The 23974-nt window shown below is 37.0% G+C and overlaps 1 protein-coding gene across 1 annotated transcript in view; it reads left to right on the top strand.

The window, feature by feature from the left end:
• Positions 1-21450, top strand: part of fgd6.S (FYVE, RhoGEF and PH domain containing 6 S homeolog) — a 41136-nt gene extending 19686 nt beyond the window's left edge. Inside the window, exons 3-21 of the mRNA XM_018256006.2 lie at positions 436-574; positions 858-925; positions 2634-2664; positions 4456-4607; positions 6488-6644; positions 7169-7256; positions 13155-13205; positions 13571-13629; positions 15203-15274; positions 15496-15564; positions 16112-16195; positions 16276-16355; positions 16933-17035; positions 17465-17608; positions 18072-18174; positions 18557-18681; positions 18915-19043; positions 19899-20047; positions 21144-21450. Coding sequence (XP_018111495.1) covers positions 436-574; positions 858-925; positions 2634-2664; positions 4456-4607; positions 6488-6644; positions 7169-7256; positions 13155-13205; positions 13571-13629; positions 15203-15274; positions 15496-15564; positions 16112-16195; positions 16276-16355; positions 16933-17035; positions 17465-17608; positions 18072-18174; positions 18557-18681; positions 18915-19043; positions 19899-20047; positions 21144-21180 — 1840 coding nt within the window. The 3' untranslated portion in view covers positions 21181-21450. The remainder of the gene's footprint in view (positions 1-435; positions 575-857; positions 926-2633; positions 2665-4455; positions 4608-6487; positions 6645-7168; positions 7257-13154; positions 13206-13570; positions 13630-15202; positions 15275-15495; positions 15565-16111; positions 16196-16275; positions 16356-16932; positions 17036-17464; positions 17609-18071; positions 18175-18556; positions 18682-18914; positions 19044-19898; positions 20048-21143) is intronic.
• Positions 21451-23974: the final 2524 nt, after the last annotated feature.

Raw genomic sequence — 23974 nt, 5'->3', positions numbered from 1 at the left:
AACTAAAAATCGTTCACCATTCGACCATTCGATAGTCGAAGTACTGTCTCTTTAAAAATTTCGCCACCTAAAACCTACCGAGGCCAATGTTAGCCAATGGGGAAGGTCCCCATAGGCTTCCTAACAATTTCCTGATCGAAGGAATATCCTTCGATCGATGGATTAAAATCCTTCGAATCGTTCGATTCGAAGGATTTAATCGTTCGATCGAACGATTATTCCTTCGATCGCAGGAATAGCGGAAAATCCTTCGACTTCGATTTTCACAGTCGAAGGATTTTACTTTGACGGTCGAATATCGAGGGTTAATTAACCCTCGATATTCGACCCTAGGTAAATGTGCAACTTAGAGAAAGGGAGTGGTCCTGTTTTATAGAACTCATTACCTATAGTTAAACTACCTGATTTTGTCTGTTTATTTTCTTTGCTGGTCAGTGATCCTCTACCAAGCTTTGCTGATGATGATATGGGCATTATTCATTCTGATGAAGAAGAGATTATTAACAGTTCAGATGAAGAGGACTTCAGCTCAGATTCCAGCAGAGCAGATATTGACCATCCAGAATATAAACAGGTACAGGTGGTATTATTTGTTCCCGAATTGTACTTATTATTAGCCTGCTAGATCCCACAGCAATCTATGGTGGGGGGGGGGGTGATGCATTAACCTGTCAGAGAGTACTAGCAGCTTATGTAAACTAATGTTCCCAAGGTCTCATACTCACGCTACTATAAGCACCCTCTAGTCTAGGCCTACTCTTACTCTTACTAATCTGAGATTTCTGGATAAAAGATACCTTACCTCTACTATAAATGCTTTCATATTGTATTTTGAATTAATGTAATGTTACTTGCAGAAGAACAAAGCTGCACATAAGACCAAAACATATCACATTGCCAAGGAGATCATGAGCTCAGAGAAAGTGTAAGTATTAACTGCATACCTTTTCTATTAAAACATAAAACAAACGATTTATCATCTTAAACTATAGAACACAATGGCTGACAGATTTGAAGGCTTAGATCTGCATTATAAACCCATAGTATTTTTCATCCTTGTTTCACCAAGGTCTCACATGATTATCATAGTGAGCATCCAGGCCTATAAAATTTAAATTACAGCAAGAATATTCGCAAACAGTTCTTATCCATAAAATTACTCACTGATTTTTACAGCAATGCAAATGCAGTGTTATCATCTCAAGATGCAAAGTATTTGGAAAAGTCAGATGTGAGTCATAAGTATAAGGCAAATGCATACTATCTACACATAGGGGGTTATTTATCAAAGTCCGCATTTATCTCAACATTTCCAGCCACAAACTCCGATCTAATCCACACGGGTTTTTTTGGTGTACCGTATTTATTATTAGATTTTCCCGAAAATTTGCTTTGTGGGAAGAAAATCAGATTTTCACGATTTTTTTCAGATTTTTCACACGAAAACTCAGATTTCTTACGCTTTTTGCCCGAAAACTTCTGGGTATTGCATGACACCCAGTGCACATCAAAAAAAACATTGGCAATTCTCCCATTGACTTATATGCAACCTCAACAGGTCTAAGATGCTGGATTTTCTAGTTTGGACTTTTTCCATCCTCGGGGTATAATAAATTCCCGAAAAATTTGTGATTTTCTAAAAGTCAGATTTTATATTAAAAAATCACCAATTTTTCAGGATTTTGCATTCAGAGTTTGGTAAATAACCCCCTTAGTGTGTTTTTCACAACATGGTTTGAGCCTAGCAGCCAGTTAGATGCTAAAAATGTGCTAATAAACACAATATAAGCAGCTAATACTGCCTTTACCTTAAAGAGATACTGACATCAGTATCACTTTTTTCTATCTATCATAACATTATCTTTGAATGCTATTCATAATTTTGTCATAAAAGTACCTTTTACATTACCTTTCTTACCCCCTTTTTTCCCTATGAGGGGGCTGCCATATATGTGCAGCAGTATAGTCTGTTAGCATTAGAAACTCTGACAACATGACCTATAGGTAACTTTTCATGTAGATTAATATTTTGAAAATACATTTTTTAGTGTCTGTATCACTTTAAGCTAGTCATGCCTAGTCTGGATATGATCCAATGGTTTTGCCATCGGCCTACCGTATATGTTGGCCTGTTGCTGGAGAGATATTATTGTGGAATTGGACAGGTTGGTACATTTGAGTTAAGTACAGTACCTTTTATTTGTATAACAATATCTCTGTGTGTACATGCAGTCTTGCTATAATAGTATATGATGATAATAGTATATGATGATAAATCATATTTGCAACATAGCAGGTGACTGGTCTTATGACTGCCCATTTGGTATTCAATAATAGCTTGGAATGTATGCCTAGTTAAGTATTCTTTATAACATTCTGTCCAGATTCACTTAAGAGAGAAACTTAAGTCATGATTTATCTTGAGAATACTCAAGGAAATCAATAGGTAAATCAGGAGAGGTTTTTTTCCCCTCCTTTTGAATCTAGCCCATTCTAAGCTGTTACATTCCAGACATTTTTACATTTTCATATGCTTTAAAATGTCTTTTTTCTCATGAAATCAAAATAAAAATATTTTGACTACTAACATTTCTTGTAAGTCATATATAAATAATTCTCTTCTTGTTCAACAGGTTTGTTGATGCCCTTAAGCTATTGCATATTGTAAGTATCTGTTATGAAGAATGTGTAGTTTTTTGTGATATTTGCCTCTGTGTACATGACTTTGTGTATGTAGAGCTTCTCTTTCCCTCCTTTTTCAACCACAGTTATTTTTGCATTTATTAAGAACACCTTTCCAGCTATCAACCATTTATACATCTAGATCTTTGAATAAATAGAACTTCACATTTTTGTCCTATGAGTGGAAAGCCTGTGCATGAAAAATATGCTGCACACATTTTTCAACTAAGTTTGATGTGACCAGGCCTAAAACTATCAATCTACAAAATCTAGCAAATGCCATAGGAGCAGCTGTAAGCTGCCATAGACCACTGCTTTATATTGAGCCTGTGGGGTGCTGTTAAGACCAGGGCCTAATTTGAATGTCAGTCCCAGACATGGGTGTGATCTCTGTGAGTGTTACAGTTTGATGATTTTTCAGAATGTCAGCTTTTATATTCTTTTGCAGTTTCAAACGGCTGACTTCATTTTTTGAGGAGAAAATATTCTCTATCACAATCCCCTGTAAAATGTACACACAGAACCCTTGTTTTTTCCTTTATCAGTTATGTAGCCATATATATTTGCAACACTATACATTTCGGTGCTTTATTAATAATAATTATTATTGTAATGTATTCTGAGCTACACAAGCTTTGTTTATTGTGAAAATTATCTACACCTGTTCCAGTAGTCTGTTATATCTATTCCATTGCAATGCAGTTTGATTAATGTAGCTAAATTATAATTGAAGTCTAAAACAATTTCAATGTAGTACAGAGAAGATTTCTATATGATATCATGTTTTTTCTTGAATACAAATTGCTCTGGTAAGGTCTTGAGGTTTTGGGCTGCAGGATTGCAAGCAAAGTGTTGTTGCAGGAAATAATTACTAATGAAAGGCCAGCCATGTATCTTTCCTGTTTTTCAGGAAACCATGAAAAAATTTTCTATTCGCCCACAGAAAGCACCGTCAGAACTATTTTTACATACGCCACTAGCACTGACTTAATTTTTATAGTTAGAGAAGAAGTGAGCTTCTGGAAATGCAGAGAACCGTTTCTTCCAGCTGTTGGTGTATGGAAAAAAAAGCTGATTATGTGTATATACTGAAAATATCTCGCAGTTGTTCAATTATATCATAATCATAACTGATGCTAATCATATCTGATGCTTGGGCCCCATGATAATAAGCCACAAGAAGGTCCACAATTTTTTGATGTGCTGTTATACAGGTTAAAGACCTCCAATGTGATTTCTGCTATACTCAAATCTTAGAAAGCAGACTATTCCTTATTCTTTATAATACATGTTTTAAATGACACTTCTAAGCCTTGATTATGACTGCATCACTATGCATAGTTTATATGGATAACAGGCTGTAAATGGTGAATGTCAATTATATACTCTAAAGGCTATGGTTCATTTTGAACTGCGCTCTCAGAGAAGTATTACTGAAGATTTGTTTAGTGAGAATGAATTGTAGTTTGCCATATCTCCCAGCATTTGAAAATAAAAATATCAGGGCATTTTAGGGCACACCTTGATCCAACCTGTCCATGCCCAGACAAACTTCCAAAGTGTGTCTGAGCATAGACACATTTGGAGTCTAAGATACAAGGCTGTCCTGACAACTGGGAGTGTGGTTTGTATAGGATATATTGCAAATAGTTAAAATAAACACATTACATTATTATAATTATATTACATATTATTTCTCTCACTGAAGTGAATTGTTTTGCCTTGTTAATAAAATTCATTTGTCTAGCGGAGATTCCTTTACTGTTATTGCAGGATTTCCGTTATGCTGTGGCTCAGGCCTCAAGGCATTTTGGGAAGCCAGTTATTGAGGAGAAGATTCTGAATAAGATCCTGTACTATCTTCCTCAGCTGTATGAGCTCAACAGGGATGTGCTGAGAGAGCTTGAGGAACGGATGTCCCAGTGGTACTGTGCAGCTATTTTACTGGGCGGGAGATAAATTAGATTACAGCAGCATTAAATAATAACGGCTGCATATTTTTAATAATATTTGGTCTTGTTGTTTGCAATAATTAGTCTGGCATAGGAATTTTGCCCCCCCCCCCATTTACCCGTGTGTTCCTGGCATGTTGGGAGTGCTGCAGTCCAAGTACTACTATTAGTGGGAGCCATTCTCCAGCATGCCTTGCAGGGCAAGGGTGGAATGGGGATGGCAACACGATCTCCAGGGCACTAGAACTTCTTAAAAACGTATCTGTTTTCAAAAAACTGACGTTTCAGAACAGCTGTGCACCCCTTTCTAAACGTTTACAATACTGCATCAAAAGATACAGGTATGGGACATGTTATGCTGCCTGGATAATGGATCTTATCTAAATTTGGATCTTTATACTTTAAGGGGCAGATTCATTAAGGGTCGAATTTCGAAGTTAAAAATACTTCGAAATTCGACCCTCGAATTGAAATCCTTCGACTTCGAATATCGAAGTCGAAGGATTTAGCGCTAATCCTGCGATCGATCGATCGAAGGATTTTTCGTTTGATCGAACGATTAAATCCTTCGAATCGTTCGATTCGAAGGATTTTAATCCAACGATCGAAGGAAATCCTTCGATCAAAAAATCACAGGCAAGCCTATGGGGACCTTCCCCATAGGCTAACATTGACTTCGGTAGGTTTTACCTGCCGAAGTAGAGGGTCAAAGTTTTTTTTAAAGGGGAAGTACTTCGACTATCGAATGGTCGAATAGTCAAACGATTTTTCGTTCGATTCGTTCGATTTCGTTCGAATTCGAACGAATTTAACCAATTCGATGGTCGAAGTACCAAAAAAATACTTCGAAATTCGAATTTTTTTCATTCGAATCCTTCACTCGAGCTTCATGAATCGGCCCCATAGTCTACTAGAAAATCATTTAAACATTAAATAGGCTGGTTTTACTTCCAATGAGGATTAATTATATCTTAGTTTGTTTTATTAGTACTGTTTTATTAGTACTGTACAGAGAAAAAGAAAATCATTTTTAAAAATCTTGCATTATTTGGATAAAATGGAATCTATGGGAGACAGGCATTCTGTAATTCTGAGCTTTCTGGATAATGGGGTTTCAGATAATGTATCCTGTACCTGTACTACCAATGGTTTTAAATCTCAAAACCCACCCATTAACAACATCACACATTATTAGAATATAATTAACAATTTTCTAACAAACAGGAGAAAGGCAGCATAGAATCTAACTCCTACCAGAAAAATATAAGTATTTTTCCATAAATATTCTATACTTTTTGAATTGGTGTCGCATTTTTAAAAGTTAACATTACAGGTATGGATTATATTAAATGGAATTCTGGGGACCTCAATGCTATTAAAAAAACATAAAAACATTAAATAAACCCAATAGGATTGGTTTGCCACCAGCATTTATTTATGCAACTTAGTTAGGATCAAGTACAAGCTACTGTTGTATTATTACAGGGAAAAAGGAAATCATTTATTAAATAGGAATTATTTGCTTAACATGGAATGGGAGGTGGTCTTCTCATAATTCAGTTTTATATATATCTGATTTTCAAACAAGAGATCCTATACATAAGGGGTGTCCAAAAGGAAGATTAGCATCTGCCAGTAGACCTTTAGTTGGTGATCAGCATATCTCAAGACACTGTCAACAAACATGTAGATCATAATGGGACAACATCACTATAAGTAGACCTTTCATTAGTAAAGTATGGGTACTCCTACTACTATACTTATACATGTAAATAATAATTATATATGTTTGTTAATTAAATTTCCTAGTGTTACTGGGCCTTTACATTTGTTCTTCTTTGTGTTGTTTTTAGGACTGAGCAACAGAAAATTGCTGATATCTTTGTAATAAAAGGCCCTTACCTAAAAATGTACTCCACTTATATTCGAGAATTTGATAGGAATATAAGTTTGTTGGATGATCAGTGCAAAAAGAACCCGGGATTTGCGGAAGTTGTGAGATATTTTGAGGTAACCATTTAAAAGTATGAACTATGATCTTAACAATGACAATAATAACAAGCTGGTTGGGGACCTAGCTTGTGGTACTTCTGTGAGAAAGAGATTAAATATAACTGTATTTATAAAACCGTAATTTTAGCATTATCACATTTGCAGCAAATGCGTCCTATTTTGCTGAATAATTTGTGAAACACATTGAAGCAAATGGGTGGTTTTTTTTTTCATGCAAAACGCATTGACTTCAGTTGTGTTGTGTTTTTTTTGTGCATCCGAGAATCCAGGCCTGGCAAAAAATTTCCCTGATCTCTACCAACTGACATAACCTTTCATACTTCAACATTCTCTGGTATGCTTATTCAGCACCCAACTGTAGGATCTTATAAATCTATATAGATATCTATAACTATCTATCTATATCTACGTATATAGATATATATCTACTGTATATCTGTAAACACTAAATTGCTGTAAGCAGCAGACTGTTGGTCCCTTAATAAAAAAGTGAAAAGAATAATATTAATAATCTCTTTCAGGTGAGCCCTCGCTGTGCTAACCTAGCTTTGAAACATTATTTACTCAAACCAGTACAAAGGATTCCTCAGTACAGGTTACTCTTAACAGGTATGTGAAATGAAATTTTTACATCTTATTAAAAACAGCATTGTCCAGTGCATTGTAACAAAATCAAAATACAGTGTAATGGCCCATTCTTATCATACCACAGCAAAATAAAAAACACTGGTTCCAACATATTGCATATATTTACTAATAGCTACTCTATCAATATGTCAGTTTAAGTATCTTTTTCTGTAAACCCACAAAAACATTTTTTTCAACTGAAAGAAAATATATTTAATATTTAAATATATTTAATAATTATTATTAACAATTATTTTTCCAGTATACATTTATTGCAAATTTTCATTGATTTTAAGTTATTTATGAATGATTTTGCTCTTGAAAGCGGTATTTTACACATTTCTAAAAATGATAATAACTTAAGATCATCTCTTGGTTTCTAGCTGGACATTTTAACGCTGATCATATATTTATAGTAACTATTACAGCAATACCACTATAAGCTGACCAGCATACCATAAATATGTCACAATCTTCCTGAATCATTCTGTAACTCATGTTTGTTAAAGGGATACTGTCATGGGAAAACATATTTTTTTCAGTTAATAGTGCTGCTCCAGCAGACTTCTGCACTGAATCCATTTCTTAAAAGAGCAAACAGATTTTTTTATATTAAATTTTTAAATCTGACATGGGGCTAGACATATTGTCAGTTTCCCAGTTGCCCCAGTCATGTGACTTGTGCCTGTCTGAGGGAACTACTTTCTGGCAGGCTATTATTTGTCCTACTTAATGTAACTGAATGTGTCTTAGTGGGACTTTTACTATTGAGTGTTGTTTTTAGATCTGCCAGGCAGCTGTTATCTTGTGTAAGGCAGCTGCTATCTGGTTACCTTCCCGTTGTTCTTTTGTTTGGCTGCTGGGGGGGGGGTGGAGGGAATGGTGATATCACTTGCAGTACAGCAGTAAATAGTGACTGAAGTTTATCAGAGCACAAGTCACATAACTGGGGGCAGCTGGGAAACTGACAATATGTCTAGCCCCATTTCAGATTTCAAAATTATATATAATAAATCTGTTTGTGCTTTTGAAAAATGGATTTCAGTGCAGAATTCTGCTGGAGTAGCACTATTAACTGATGCAAAATATGTTTTCCCATGACAGTATCCCTTTAATTTATTACACAGTATATACCTTATTTGGTGTATTAACCTATATTATATTCTTGTATTAAGAACTGTGTAACTTGTGGACTCTATAGGGAGGTGATATATGTTGTTGTTTGAACTGATTGCATGATGTATAGTGTTCTGCACTATTTAAATAACAATAATAATGTACTAATAAACTAATAAAACCTTAGAGTTAATATAGTGTCAACAACAAGTTGGCATTACATTATACACCATTAAAAATAGGATGCATGTGCCTTTAAAATTGCCAATTGTACTACAAAAACTGTCCACTTGCTGCTGGCTGCCTTCCCTGGCTGTGCAAGAGAGCCTGCAGTTATCATCATATTCCGTTCTGGAATACCAGCCAACAAGCAGCTTAACAGACCTGTCAGGAAACTGCAGGTTTTCTTACCCTGTGTAAATGCACAGCTGTGATTGGCTCTGATTTGAATCTTATTTGTAACACAACTTGCCTTCTCCAGCATTTTACAACACTGACTTGATTCAAGTGTTTTACTACCAGTGTTTCACACTGAATCCAATGTAAAGGAATTTTTTAACGTTTTGGTGCTTGCACTGAAGTGCAGGCAACTAAATGTATTGTATGCTATTGCCCTTAAAAAATCAGAGCTAAACAAGTTGCAAGCTATTTCATTTGTACAGTTGCATTCTGGGCCTATATCGCTTGCAACTGTCAGACTCGTCATGCATTTGTGTAAGGATCCTTGGTCATTGCAGTCTGTTGTTAATTTTATAGGATTCCTGAGGTGTATGTGAAATCTAATCTGTTTTTTCTTTTTAAACAAATATTCAAAAGTTCTCAACATCAAAGCACACATGCTCTCTGCAAGACCCCTCCAGCTGTTCACTTAAACATGTTGCCTTTTTCCTTTAGTATCTCCAGATTATTTCTTAACCTCTTCAACACATCAAAGCAAGCAGGTTCAACTGCATCCTGTATCTTTGCTTTAACCAAAGTCTCTTTTTGCATCTTAATGTGTTGATGGATTTATTGTTTTTCAAGATGTTCCTTTCTTGCTTATAAGTGACAGTTATAGAGGACATTAAAATACTGCAGTAAAATACCATTTTATTGCCCTTCGACAGATATAATATTATGGGGCATTTGTTGTGGCTTGATCTGAAGACACCAAATATTCACTCTTGCCAATCCTTGGTTAAATTCTGGCATTACTAAACAGATCAGCTCTTTATTACATGACCAGTAGAATAGGCTAGTAATTTTGGGCATGTAATAGCCAGGGGATCCCCTCACTGACCACTGAGCTATGTCTCACGTGTTTGACATTCAGATGCTGAAGTACTTAGCCACTGACAAAGAAGACTAAATGTTTTGGGTTCTTTGCTTTGGAATCTGTTAACAACAATAATAAATGCTTATCTGTTATCTGCTGTGTATTCTGTGCCTTTTTCAACTTTGAATGGCTGAACCATTGCTATACAGCAGTTTATTATATACACTATAGTAGTTTTTTTGAAGCATTCTCACCAGTTGTACCAATGCAACTGTACATTACATGTTCATTACTTTAATAGATACCTCATGTTCAAAGGTCAGATTATATTGAAATGTTGATGTCATGAGAAGAAGCCCTTGAGCAGACTCGGGAGAATGAAAATCATTTGTAGGGCCTTGTGTAGGGCAAATAGATAGGCACTAGAAAAATATATATTTAATATACTCCAGTCCAGGGCCGGGCCAAGCTGTCCAGGTGACCCTGGCAGAACAGACTAGGAGTAGGCAGAACATTACCTGCACAGCACCCCCCATCGTTGCACCCTAGATATGTGCCTCTTCTGTCTACCCCTAGTTCCAGCCCTGCTCCGGTCTATTTGGCTTGACCGTACAGGAGTACAAGATAGTGATGTGCGGTCAGGATTTCCCCGACCCGCAACCGGCCCTAACCCGCCCTCCCTTGGCCAGCACCCGCATCTGCACTTCCGGGTTGCTTTTATAGACCCGTGCTGACCCGGCCCACCGACGACATCACAAAAGGGGCTGTGCGAGCAGGCGCAGCGTCTGTAAAAGATGAAGCCGGCATTTGACCACCCACGAAGAAACATGCGAGGTCAGCCCGCACATCACTACTACAAGACCATAGACAACAATGTCCATATGCCATACCAAGATGGCTGGATCGTTACAACAAAAGCCATGTATGCCATGATCCATAAAGATAGTCTGTCACTTGTCATAGCTCAGTAAAATCTACTGTAGCCCTCATTAATAATATAATAATATAATGTAGCATCATTACAGTGTGTATGCTAAATTTAAATATTTGTTTCTGCCACTGTGGAAAGGACAACACAACAGATAATGGCAAATATTATCTTGCCTCGTGAATGGATCCCATAGGTTTAATAGCTATTCCAATTCTCCAACTGCACTGGCCTGTGTACTGCACAGAGGGATTGAGAGAGGCAAAGGGAGGCATTGGAGGAAAATGTAAGTGAGAACAACAGGAAGAAAGTGGAGCCAAGCAGATAACAAGAAGGCTTTGTGGTGTTAGTGTGTGTGAGCAAAGATAAAAATTCCTGTGTGTATTCGTAGAGCCGAACAATTACATTATACAGTTAATGGAGCTTACATATGAAGGGTAACAGTGTGTATGGATGTCATATCAACCTCTTGTGTTCTTTCCCTGTATGCACTAAAAAATACTTGACCTTAGACGTAATTAAAACACAACTCTAAGCTAGATAAATACTATTGGCCTTCTTTCAAAGGCTATGCAGTTCACAGTGCCCTTATCGGGCAAAGAGATTGCAAAGCCTTTGATGAAAAGATGCTGGTTTGGTTGAATGGGTCAAGGTGGCCAACGGTATTTGTATATATGTCCATGATAGGTAGTTTTAGTTATCTGGACAGATTTAGTAAGCAAAGTGGTATCATCTTTCGGTCCTTTACAGAAAAGATTTTGCTGGCAGGCAGCTTTGATCTTAGAGTTTTATATAGTTCATATACTGTACATTTGCAAAGCTACTACACTGGTCAGCATCTAAAATGAAGTGTGGGAAGAAAACTGCGGAAGAAGACTACTGTGGAGAAGGATTCATTCCTTTGCATCACTGACTTATATTATGTTATTGTTCATCTGACTATAATAATTTTCTCATTGCTGAAAACTGTGAAAAATGGAAAACACATGGTTATTAGATTATGTACCTTTTGTCCTGCAAAAAGATAACGAATCATAACAAATCATTCATCGTGAACATGCAAATCATTTGTAGTCATTGAACTTTTTTTTGGGATTTAACTTATGAGGGACACAGGCCCACCTAGTTACACTACTGTTACCCTGCTTAATTTTATGTCATCCGCAATTTCTAATGCAATTAGGGTTATGTGAATGATGTGTAATTATTGTAAAGAGCTGCAGAACATGTCAGAACAGTATACATAAAGGATAATACTAAAAATTGAAGGAAGCTGTTGTGTTGTATTATTACCTAAAGCTCTCTTCTAAAGCAGGCCATGAATTCCTAGATTTGATCAGATAGTTTGTCTTATTTTGACCATACTGCCCAACCAGTGAAGTAGCCAAGTTAGTTTTTGGCAGACCATAATGCAGTGATATTGTATTACATACTGGTGCATGTTGTATCAGACGATGAGAAAGTGAGAGGACGTCTCATGACTTCTTCTGGTTGGGATATGAGCATGTTTATAACCAATTGTACAGAATCCATCTGTTTGGCCCAGGGCCTCTCATCCCTGCTGCAAAGCCCCCTCCAGCCCCCAGCTCCAGGCGCCCCCCCCACCTTTGTTCCTCATTAGTGAAGCTTTGTCATCTTACACCCATATCGCTTAAAGTGGACCTGTCACCCAGACACAAAAGTCTGTATAATAAAAGTAATTTTCAAATTAAAAATTAAATCCAATTTCTATTTTTTATTAAAGCATTCATAGCTGTTGTAAGCTCATTTAAAAATCTCACATTCCCCCGTTCTCTTCACCATTTAATTGTGTATCCAGTACATGGGGATGGACATCGGGTCCCCCATTCAGGTGCATATACAAGATTCTGAGATGATACAAGGCTTGCCTTAATAACAGTGTCCACAAAATGGCTCCTGCCTGCTTGTTATAATTATGAATTCCCAAACTGAAGGAAACAAGATTTAAATAATTTATATAGTGTTATTAAAGTTAATTTTGCTTGACTAATGTGAGAAAATAGGATTTTGTATAATGTTTTTGGGTGACAGGTCCTCTTTAAGACCTTTATAGCTCTAGTGGCAAAAGTCAATAGTTTTCAGCTCCCATCTTCCAACCCAGTCACCAGTACAAGTCTACGCAATGTTTACACAACACGGAGCTACATGGATGGGTAACAGTGAATGTTCCACTTCTGCTGCTTAGTGAAATTGAAACTATTAGCAGTGACAGCTTCATGAGAATAGGAATATCAATAAAATTCAGCTGTTTGGTGTGCACAGCATAAATAATGGCTTTCCAGCAACATTCTAAAAAAATCTCAATATATATTCTTTACAGACATTCATAATCTGTGGGCTATAGACCTCTAGTGGCTAGTTCAGAAACTGAAAGAACCTGTAGAAGAAAATATTTTATCAAAAAATTGTATATATTTCTCAATCAAATTCCTATATATGCTCATATATGGTATGTCTCGGCTGTTGTATGTTTTAAGTAATAATACTATGCAATTTTTTTTTCTAAAGTTATAAATCATTTTAACGATACATTTGTACATGTGTACAATATTTTCTACAGATTATCTTAAAAACCTTTCAGAAGACTCATCAGACTATAATGATACACTAGGTAAGTAGAACTACCCTGATTTTATTGCTACCATTTTGAGGACTGTTATTCAGTATTTTTTAATACATAGTGTATGCTAGAATAAAGCAAACGAGGGTGACCCCAAATTTACTCCATGTTGCTGTCAGATACTTTACACATGATTGTGTGGTTCACCCCCGTTTGCTGCATCAAAGGTATCGGTGTTTCATTTATTCTGGATCACCTACTGGCGTGTGGCTTGGCCAGTGCCATTACCTGTTTTCCCCATTCGTATAGAACATTTGTGAATATAGTATATGCACCATACCGTGAAAATATAAAATGATCTTGTTTTTTGTAGGGTCTGGGCTATATAATAAATGCATCACATCTTTATTCCACAGCTGCCCTCACAATTGTAACAGAAGTGGCTAACCATGCAAATGACATCTTAAAGCAAGGGGTAAGAGCTAATAATTACAGCACTGTTGCCTGTTCAGGATCCTGCCTGCCCAGTTATGTCTATTTAGCTGCAGGTGCACAAATATTCCTTGATCTTTTTTAGATTGCCATTTAGCTAATGCCAATACCCGTCAGCGCACTCATAGGGCAGTTTTCACCAAGGTGATGCAAGGGGTATGACACTGCTTATTATTGTTATGACATTGCTGGTAAACTCTACCCTCTGTTCCTAGTTAAGAGTGTCACCCCCTTTACTGAAAACTGCCCTGTGGATGCAATGACACAGACCATTGGCATGCATTGCGGTCCATTTTCCGAAATGGAGTGGAAGGCAGAATATCAGGTTTTTCCACTGGCGTGAAAATGGAAACCTCTGCCTTCTGTCCCCTCTGTTAAGCTCCTGAGGACCGACCAGTGAATGGTTCATATGGCTCTCGCTCAACAATCCCATACCCTCAGCTCCTTATTCATTCATCTTTCTATTATTGACTAGAAAGACATTGCAATTGCTGCACACAAAGGAAAGCAGTGCAGGAGGTGAAAACTTCTACAGGCTAGAAAATAAAACAGTTTACAAGAAAATGGCAATTGTAGGTACATTTAGGAGCGGTGTAGACAATGACATAGACTTTTACTGATGTCATATACACATGCAGATAGAGAGAGGGGATTAGATACTGAAATGTTGTATCCGACCTGGCAGTCTTAGGGCTAAACTACAGATCTATCAGATTTTATCTGATCCACAAATTCTTGTAATGCAACAGCACAAGATTTATGGGATCTTACAAAATCTGATTCTCACTTTTCAGATCAGATAGTCTGATGGGGTGTTTTGCATCTACATCCATATACATACATTTCAGTGAAAGAAAAAAGTCTTTCAGACACTATCAGGTTTTATCTTGTATGCTATCTGTTGATCCGACACCATCAGTTAAAATCTCCCATGTAGTTTAGTTCTTAAAGAAGCAACTGGAGTATCAGGTTGTATATAGTTTTTATATAACCTAATGAAATTAAAAAAAAAAAACTGTTTCACTGGTTTATAGTTTTGCTCCAGCAGACTTCTGCACTGAAACAACAAACATATTTTTATATTTAATTTTGAAATCTGACATGCGGCTAGAAATGTCAGTTTCCCAGGTGCTCTCAGTCATGTGACTTGTGCTCTGATTAACTTCAGTCACTCTTTACTGCAAGTTGGAGTGATATCACCCCCTCCCTTTCCTCATCAGCAGCCCATCATCAGAACAATGGAAAGGTAACCAGATAAACGCTCCCTGGTCGATATGATAATAGTATTCTAGTAAAAATCCATGTCCCACCGTGACTCATTCAATTACATTGTGTAAGATAAACAATAGCTTGCCTGAAAACAGTTCCAACCTGAAGAACATGACCAGGCAAAATTACCTGAGATGGCTGCCAACACACCAATATTACAACTAAAATAATACACTAGTTGGTTCAGGAATTATTTGCAGTGTGAGCAGTATAATTTAGAAATAAAAAGTACATCATAAATATTATGACTGAATACCTTTAACTTTTCTTCTCTCTCTCTGTTTAAGGACAATTTCCAGAAGCTCATACAGATCCAGTACAGCTTAAACGGCCATCATGAGATTGTGCAGCCAGGAAGGGTATGTACAGGATGATGATTTGCTCATTCCTTGTGCTGATCTAAAACCATCACTATCTCAATGACATTCAAAACATTTTGCCTTTTCAAGGGCTGTTTCATTATCTAGAATGCTGATGTTAAAAACTGCATAACAATGTGTAATGGGTTTACATTCCCTTTTGCTGTGCTGCTTGCTATGTTTCCATTCTTCTCATATTCAGTGTTTATTATTTTAATTAGGTCTTTCTGAAGGAGGGAACCTTGATGAAACTCTCCAGGAAGGTTATGCAACCTCGTATGTTTTACCTGGTGAGATATTTTTATAGTGAAAATATGGCAAAACAAGCCTTTATCACCAATTGACCATTATGTGCAGACACTTCAGTTAGCTGTCATTGTATTTAGTAAGATTTGCAGGCCTGGTTATGCATTAACGTTAATTTATATGTGGAGAACATTGCTGCCTTGCAGTGCTTTGGCCCTAGGTTGGCTCTTATCTGCTTAGAGCTTGTACGGTCTCTCTGTGTCTGTTCAGGTGTTTTTTTTTGGGTGGTTAGCTTTCACACCGTACACATACAAGTAGACTAAATGAATGTAATAGGGATATTAAATTGTAAGCTCCAGTGATGTAGGGAACTGTTGTGAATGTTGTATAATCACTATAAAACAAACAAAAAAAGCGCTTTCAGGTGTTTATGTCATGCATTACCCTAACAAGTGGTTCAAAAATTTTTACCTGTAGTATTTTGCAGTAAGTGATATTAAAAAACATCATAGGGCTGTTTTTTAATCTATTATTTTTTTAAATTACATTTTTTTATTCTTAATTATAAAATTTGTTACATTTCATTTACAGTTCACTGATGCTTTGTTATACACCACACCTGTGCAATCAGGAACTTACAAACTAAACAACATGCTCTCACTGGCTGGGATGAAGGTATGATTGTAAAAACATTGCTTAAATAAAGTGATGTTCAGCGATGATACATTTTAACTCATTTATTTGTGTCACTTTAGGTTAGGAAACCAACGCAAGAGGCTTATCAAAATGAACTGAACATAGAGAGTGTGGAAAGGTCCTTTATTCTATCAGCTAGGTATGGTCCCATCTTATACAAAGGTTTTAACATCTTCCATAGAAGCTCTATATTGTAAAACTGTGTTCTTTTTCTTATATGGAGTAATATGGGGAGGACCTTAGTGCTTATTCACTGAGCATAGCTCATCCCTGTCAGGGGCAAGGCGAAGTAAGAGCAGGACTCTTGATGTCTGAATGACGTCAGAGTAAGTGGGTAGTTAGGGGTTAAGTTGAAGGGCGTGTTCCTGCCTACCCAATCCTCTGTCAAATACAGGCAATCCTGTATTTTTCCTGAAAGTACAGCTCCTTCTGCTGCAATTTGGAGCTCAAAGACCAGCAGTCATGTTTTGTTTTTCTTGCATTTTGCACCCTACCTCTAAATATTTAAATGAGCCTTTTGGCTTTTTGTTACTAGCATTTGCATAACTCTTGTGCTGTCACAAATGTATTTCTGTATAGGAGGGACTTTGTAAGCACTTATGCAATGAGTTTTGCATGTTGAACCTTGCTCATAGATAGTATATGAGACTCATAATGCTCACTAACTGCATATATTTATGTGCCCTTGGCAAGTCATCCTAAATTTCTGTTAACAGTTCTGCTTCTGAGAGAGATGATTGGCTTGAAGCCATTTCTCTGGCAATTGAAGAATATGCCAAGAAGAAAATAACCTTCAATCCAACCAAGAGTCTGGAAGAGGTATCTTTTTTATTATTCTGGGACTTCACGCGCAGGAGATTTAAAGTGTGTGTGCATGCACACTCGAGAGGGGGATGAAGCGGAAGACACAAGCCAGCCTAAGGGCACTGGATATAGAAATCCAGCCCTGACTACACAAACCCTTGGTCCTGATCACTGCATTGGCTGCTGGAAGAACCACACCCCAGACATGTTGCAATAATCATTGAAGAGAAGGTTAGGGATTGTAACCTAACCACTGGGGGTGTTGTACATATTCAGCTGAATCCCAAACTGAATCCTGTGCATTCCTACTAGAAATGTGGAACATTGATAAATAACTTGATTTTTGTTGCATTATTATATGTACACAGAAAAAGAAAAAAATCTGCTATAGATTCATATATTTTTCAATAAGAATTAGCTATGCTTATCTTTATTTTTGTTAAGGCTGACCCTGGGGAAAAGGCAGATTGCACTCTGGGGTCGAAAGCACCAATTTGGATCCCTGATGGTAGAGTTACCATGTGTATGATTTGCACTAGTGAATTTACATTGACTTGGAGAAGACATCACTGCAGAGCATGTGGAAAGGTATTATAAAATATAATGCTGTAGTTTCTGAATTTATTTAGTTTTCAGATAGGTCTAAACTTAACAATCACGATTGATAACAGTCTTTGTCCCATATGTTATATCATTGGGACGGCTGCAAAACATCCACAAATGATCTTGCCCGTGTGCTACAGTGTACTTTTTGGACCTTTCCAAGGCTAGTTATACTGTAGTGGAACTGCAACAGATCTTACCATTAAAATTGTGTTACTGAATTTCCTAATGGTATCCTAATGGTAAGTTTGAGATATATTGGCTTATTTATTAACATACACAGGGCAAATTAACTTCTGGGGTATTTCTTATGATATGCATTAGAAATGCCAATGTTATTATAGGGAAGAAAGATAATATTGGAAGGCCGTTTTTTTTCCAGAAAAGGTGGCAACCATAAACATAATAAAAATAAACCCATTAATTACTAAAATATGTTTAATTCCAGATCATCTGTCAGGCCTGTTCAACAAACAAGCATAGTCTAGAATATCTAAAAAACCATTTAGCTCGGGTGTGTGACCGCTGCTTCCAAGTGCTGCAGAAGCAAGGTAATAACTTCTCTAACAATGCGCTGCTCTTCCTGGTTTGAGGTAACTGAAAATTAATAAGAAATATTTTGTTCACAGTATTGTATTAATTTTTATGTGCACAAATAAGCATTTTGCAACTATCCAATATCTGCTTTCCAAATTTCTTTGTGAGCTCTGATTTTTTTCCTCATGCTCCTATACTAGATTATTCATTTTATATGTTTGTATAAACCTGGTTGGCCCTATCTGGGAGTGCTGAAGTAAAAACCACAAAACCACTTTAGTAAACCGCTTCTATGAATGCATTTTAGAATTACCAGCCAAGAATATCCTAAATATTTTCATTGGAGAATATGAATGTGTTTAGTTTCTTGACTAGCTTATGCTTTGCTTTCCCAAGAAAGTCTGTCAACTCCGAAGACTGGGTCCCCTGTAAACCACAAGTCCCCATCGAATGCTTTGTCTACAGTTCTCCACAGCATTCCATCTGGCAGAAAACAGAAAAAGATTCCAGCAGCCTTAAAAGTTAGTAATGTTTTTGTAATTCCAAAACAAAAATCCTTCTTTGAGTGGTACAAAAATATCCTTTTTAAATGTAAAAATAATATAACTTAATATATAATAATATTACTTAATATACACTGATATACAAGTATGAGCTTACTATATACGTCCTGGAGTATATATCTGATTTATTAATTGAATAACCTTGCACTTATAAATAGGGGGTTCTTATTATTTTTTTTTTTTTTTTACAGGTATCAGCCAGCACAGAAGATTCTTCCATGAGCGGCTACCTGCAGAGATCCAAAGCCAGCAAAAAGCAATGGAAACAGCTGTGGTTTGTGATAAAAAACAAAGTTCTGTACACGTATGCTGCAAGTGAGGTACACATACATTTTTTTTATGACTAATTATGGTACTCTGCAAAGATTCAGGCTGTGGTAGCAGGACAAACCTATGACTGCAGACTGCATACAAGCTCAGTACATTTATAAAGGCAGAACATTTCCCAGTGTTAGTATACGGTATAGTTAAAACTCAGCTTAGATATCTTATCTGTCTACAAAATAAGAATTGCACTAAGGGGCACATTTACTAAGGGTCGAATTTTGAAGTGGTAAAACTTCGAAATTCGACCATCGAATTGTAGAAATTCGATAGTTAACGTTTTTTTTAAATTAAATTTAGCAGTTTTCGATCGAATTCAAATCGTTCGATTTTCAAAAAAAAACACTTTGACTTCTAAAAACTTAGCCAAATACTGGCTATAGGTTCTTGGAGGTCCCCATAGGCTAACCTAGCAATTCGGCAGGTTTAAGGTGGTGAAGTGTCAAAGTCTAAGTTTTTTTAAAGACACAATACTTCGATTTTCGAATGATCAAATATTCAAAGTTTTTTCAATTCGAAACAAATTTTGGCCTATTCGATGGTCGAAGTACCCAAAAATTACGCTGAAATTCAAAGTTTTTGAATTCAAAAATTCACTTTGAATTCACTTCAACCCTTAGTAAATGGGCCCCTTAGTGTGTATCCCATGATGTGACCATAGGCAACTAAATGCACCCTAGCCATGTAAAAGTATATTCACATATCCAGCCAACTGAAAATAGACATTAAATTCTTGGGTGGTATATCTAAAAGTAATCCCTCTTTCCATACATTTCCTAAAAATGTATTTATACAGATTTAAGGCTGTGCTGCAACAGGAGAATTACTCACTTTAATTAATACTTTTCTAGGACATAGCAGCTCTGGAGAGCCAGCCGTTGCTAGGATTCACAGTTAAGGAAGTAACGGAGGACATTACTGAATCCACGGTCATTCATTTACTGCACAAAAACATTTTATTTTACATCTTTAAAGCTGATGATACTCACACAACACAAAGGTAAGCTGGAGATACAGTAGTTAGCTTTGTAGGGAGTCCTCAAAAGCATCAAACCATGCCAAACTACCAGCTGGATCCCTGCCCAAATATTGACTGCTTTCTCTTCTCTATCAATTTAAAGTCTCCCTTTGTAAATTGTAATGGCTTTCCTCTTGGTTTCCCTTTTATCTTTCTACACACTATCACCATTTACTTTTAGTTCTTGCCAGTTTCCATTATGTTTTTTAATCCTGTGCCTCAAATACAATTAAATATATACAGTTGTGTGACAATGTAAGTACACCTCATGTTAAGTTTTTTTCTTTAACATATTTAGACATATCAATTAGTGATGGGAGAATCTGTCCCTTTTTGCTTCGCCGAAAATTCGCAAAATAGTGAAAAATTTGCCAAATGCATTGATGTCTATGGGTGACAATTTTTTTTGATGTGCAAAAATTATTTTCACCCATTGGAATCTGTGAGCGTCTGTTTTTGTGGCAAAACCTGGCAAAAAAATTTGCTCATCACTAATATCCATAGTTGACCTCTTCTGGCAATGCGGCATTGCCTGTCTACATCTGTTCCAGATGTCCTAGTTCTTGTCTAGGCATTGCCAAGGAGTGCCAAGGATTTTATCAGACTTAAGGGCTAATTGAAGAGCACTTTCAAGTGCAAGTCACCATGTTTTTCCGCATAATTCCACCATGATTGTGGCCTCAAGGGGGGGAAGATGCTCAAGGGGGGGAAGATGCTCGTGATGCAGTTGTGGCCAATGCTTTAACCCCAGCATGGTTGCACATGCATTTTGGTACAAATCTCATGTTCAGGCTTAGTGAAGAAATAATGTATGCCCTGTGCCACTTGATGCCGGTAGCTTTAGAAACCATAGAGCTACTACCACCTTCAAAAGTGGTGGAAGATGAAGAGTTCACCTGCATCTCTATGTGTAATGTTTGTGTGATTGCCAATAGGAGGCCGAAGTAACAGCATTCAGAACTACAGAATATGCAACACTACAAAGGGGGCTTTAGAAGCAAATTATGATAGTTGTCGAAGAAACATTTTTAAAACCAGAGTAATAAAAATTCCAATTGTGTGCCTTTCTTGCTTGTAGGTGGATAGAAGCATTTCAGGATGGAACGGTGTTATAATGAGTTTTTTTTACATGGAAAGAAGAAATGTATCCTGTGCTGCGACATTCCCCAGCTGGCTGTAATTTCATTGCTTCATCCGATGTTTTATACTTATTTGTTAGTATGTAAATTAGGGTAAAACTTGATATTTTTATGCCAAGTTCTCTAAATGTTATTTATTGAAACACAATGTTTGATCTGCCAAAATGATTCCCTGTAGCTCTTAACATTACAGTACCTTTGACTGTTTTTAGACATTAGTTTAATATATTCTTTACCTTCAAAATATAATGTTGTTGTGTTTTCTTTCCATTGTATAAAGTAAAACACCAAATTTACATTTTGCAATGGACCAGCCTAAGGTTTTGCAGGGAAAAGTTTTAAAAACACAATCTTCAAGCATAAAAAGTGTGATTATAAGTTTTTGGCATTTAAAGATCATTTAGAAATATCACTGCCTGTTTCCTCCAATGTATCCCTGGTTGGACTGAGCAAGTGGGGCACTGGGAGAAAACCTAGTGGGTCCTGGCCCTCAAAGGCCCATTGATTAAGGATTGCTGCATGGCTGGGATCTGCAGGTTCAGGAGGAGAGAGTTTTGTGCTGATAGGAGCACAGCACCGGCCCGGGGTTTCAGGTAAGTCAATACAATCACTTGAGGGTGCCTAACATTTGGCACCCTCGAGTGTACGAAGCCTTTCCTTCTCCTTTAAATCCTTGGGCATCCCAGTCTGACACTGAATGTATCCGCATGCCACCTAGAAAGCCACCTGTAAGTCGTAGAAGCTCAAATTCCACTGCACTGAATAGAGTAGGCTATTTGTACTTTCACTCTGCACTGCTCTAGATTTGACTTTGGGCATGTGTAGAAGAGAAAGCCCTGTCAGAAAGAAAGCTAGGACTTTCAACTAAATTTCAGTGCAATTGAAACTATTATACTGCAATATTAAAGCCTATTTTCTGTATTAACCACTTTTAGCGGCGTAATTATAGAGGAAGCAGACCCCCGTGGTTGAAGCAGGGCCCAGACCACAGGGTCTGCTTCTTCTATAGTCTTCAAACTCCCCCCCCCCCCCCCCCAGTTGCTTTCTCATTTTACCTGGCGAGAACAGACGGGGAGGGGAGCTAGCTGGCAGGCAGTAGGGAGGACCTGCGATGATGCTACTGTTTGCTTTGTGGGAGGCTGGAGCAATGTTACGTCACTGACTTCTTTAGCTTTGTAAACCAGAAGATGATAAAAGTAAATATTATTTTCAATCCATTTAAAAGATGAGAAGATAAAACTATATTAGAATATTTTTATTAAATTATGGATAATGACACTGTAAGTCATTTTTAAAGCTGATCCTAATTTTATATCGATTGCACATTACACATTAGACTGTTTTATGGTTGACAGATGCAATGATCTGTTAAAATGACAGGATGTTGTATAAATAAGATATTACCTAAAAAGCAAGATAAACAATACAAACACAATTAAAAATTAAGGAAAAAAAAACATATTGAAGACCAGTTGCAGAGTTGATGAGAGAATGCCCATCTGCAACATACATGAAATTCATTTAAAGGAGAGATCTCCACATTTAATGTATGTGAAAGCCAATAATTTGACATCTGGCTTTTTTTTTATAATGCTGTCTCCATCTATACCCAAGCTCCCTAACAATTCTGCTGTCAGTCAGTGCTGTGGGTTGTAGTTTAATAATAGGTGGAAGAATGCTACTTTTATAGATACCAAGCTGAGAATAAAATGTATCCCATGCATCTACTTGGGGTGAATACATAAAAAGGAATCACTAGGGCTCAGTGCTGCAATAGGTACTGGGTGAATAATGACCTTGCTTCCAGTATTCAAAAATATCAGTTGTCGCCACTGTACCTGAAGTCACCTACAGGACAAAAGTTAGGAATGTGCTGTGTCAGGTGGGGAAATAATGGAGGGGCAAGAAAAACTACAGATTCTCAGTGTAGTCTTGTGTATTTATCTAGCACATTTAGGTTCACATCAATTAATGTATCAGCAGAAATACCTTTCATTAGGTACGGTGAGCTGCAATGGTGTGTACCAGAGTGGTAATTCCATTCTCACAGGAATCTGCGGTCCGAAGATGTTTGGACTGAGAATTTGAGGGGAAAAGCAGAATAAAAGCCAGGGTCATTTCTCTGAAATTGCAAAGGATGGAACATGAAGAAACACACAACCCAAATGCCCCCTCATGTAACTCATAAGGTGCAGACTTCTTTCACATGACATGTCCCCCTATGTCTGTATACTAATCTGGAGGTGTGCGTTTCCGTGCTGACAATTTAGATTTCCTGCAGATATTCACCTCACCGACCTGTATCCTTGATTTAGGATAAATTCACTTCTTCCATTAAGCTCTTTATTATACTAATCTTGGGATACACTGGATGGGAACATCTCTTACTACCATACAGTTCTTTAGAGTCACTGACTAACTCAGAGTTAGAGAGATGAAAAGCAGGAATTAGTGTTCTGTTAGACTGTTCATTCCAGCCTTTATAGATGACATTTTTGGCTGACTACATATATATAAACATTTTTACCTATCTGTTTACCCAGTTTTTATTTTTACACTGAACTGTTCCTTGAAAGGAATAAACTAACTGCAGAAGCTAGGGGATCCCTGGTGTTAAATGGACCCTTCCCTCCACTGATACTACAGTTGCGTTAAGAATAACAGCAGTCCGACATCACTAACTTGATCAATCACTGTTTTTGGTAGAAATTATATTTCTACATGGGAAATAATTTACTAGTAGGTGTAGTAGAGCAAAATAAAACCAACA

Source organism: Xenopus laevis, chromosome 3S (assembly GCF_017654675.1).
Source record: "Xenopus laevis strain J_2021 chromosome 3S, Xenopus_laevis_v10.1, whole genome shotgun sequence".
NCBI lineage: Eukaryota > Metazoa > Chordata > Amphibia > Anura > Pipidae > Xenopus > Xenopus laevis.
The sequence above is the reverse complement of the archived record's forward strand: the minus strand, read 5'-3'. Positions and strand labels throughout refer to the sequence as shown.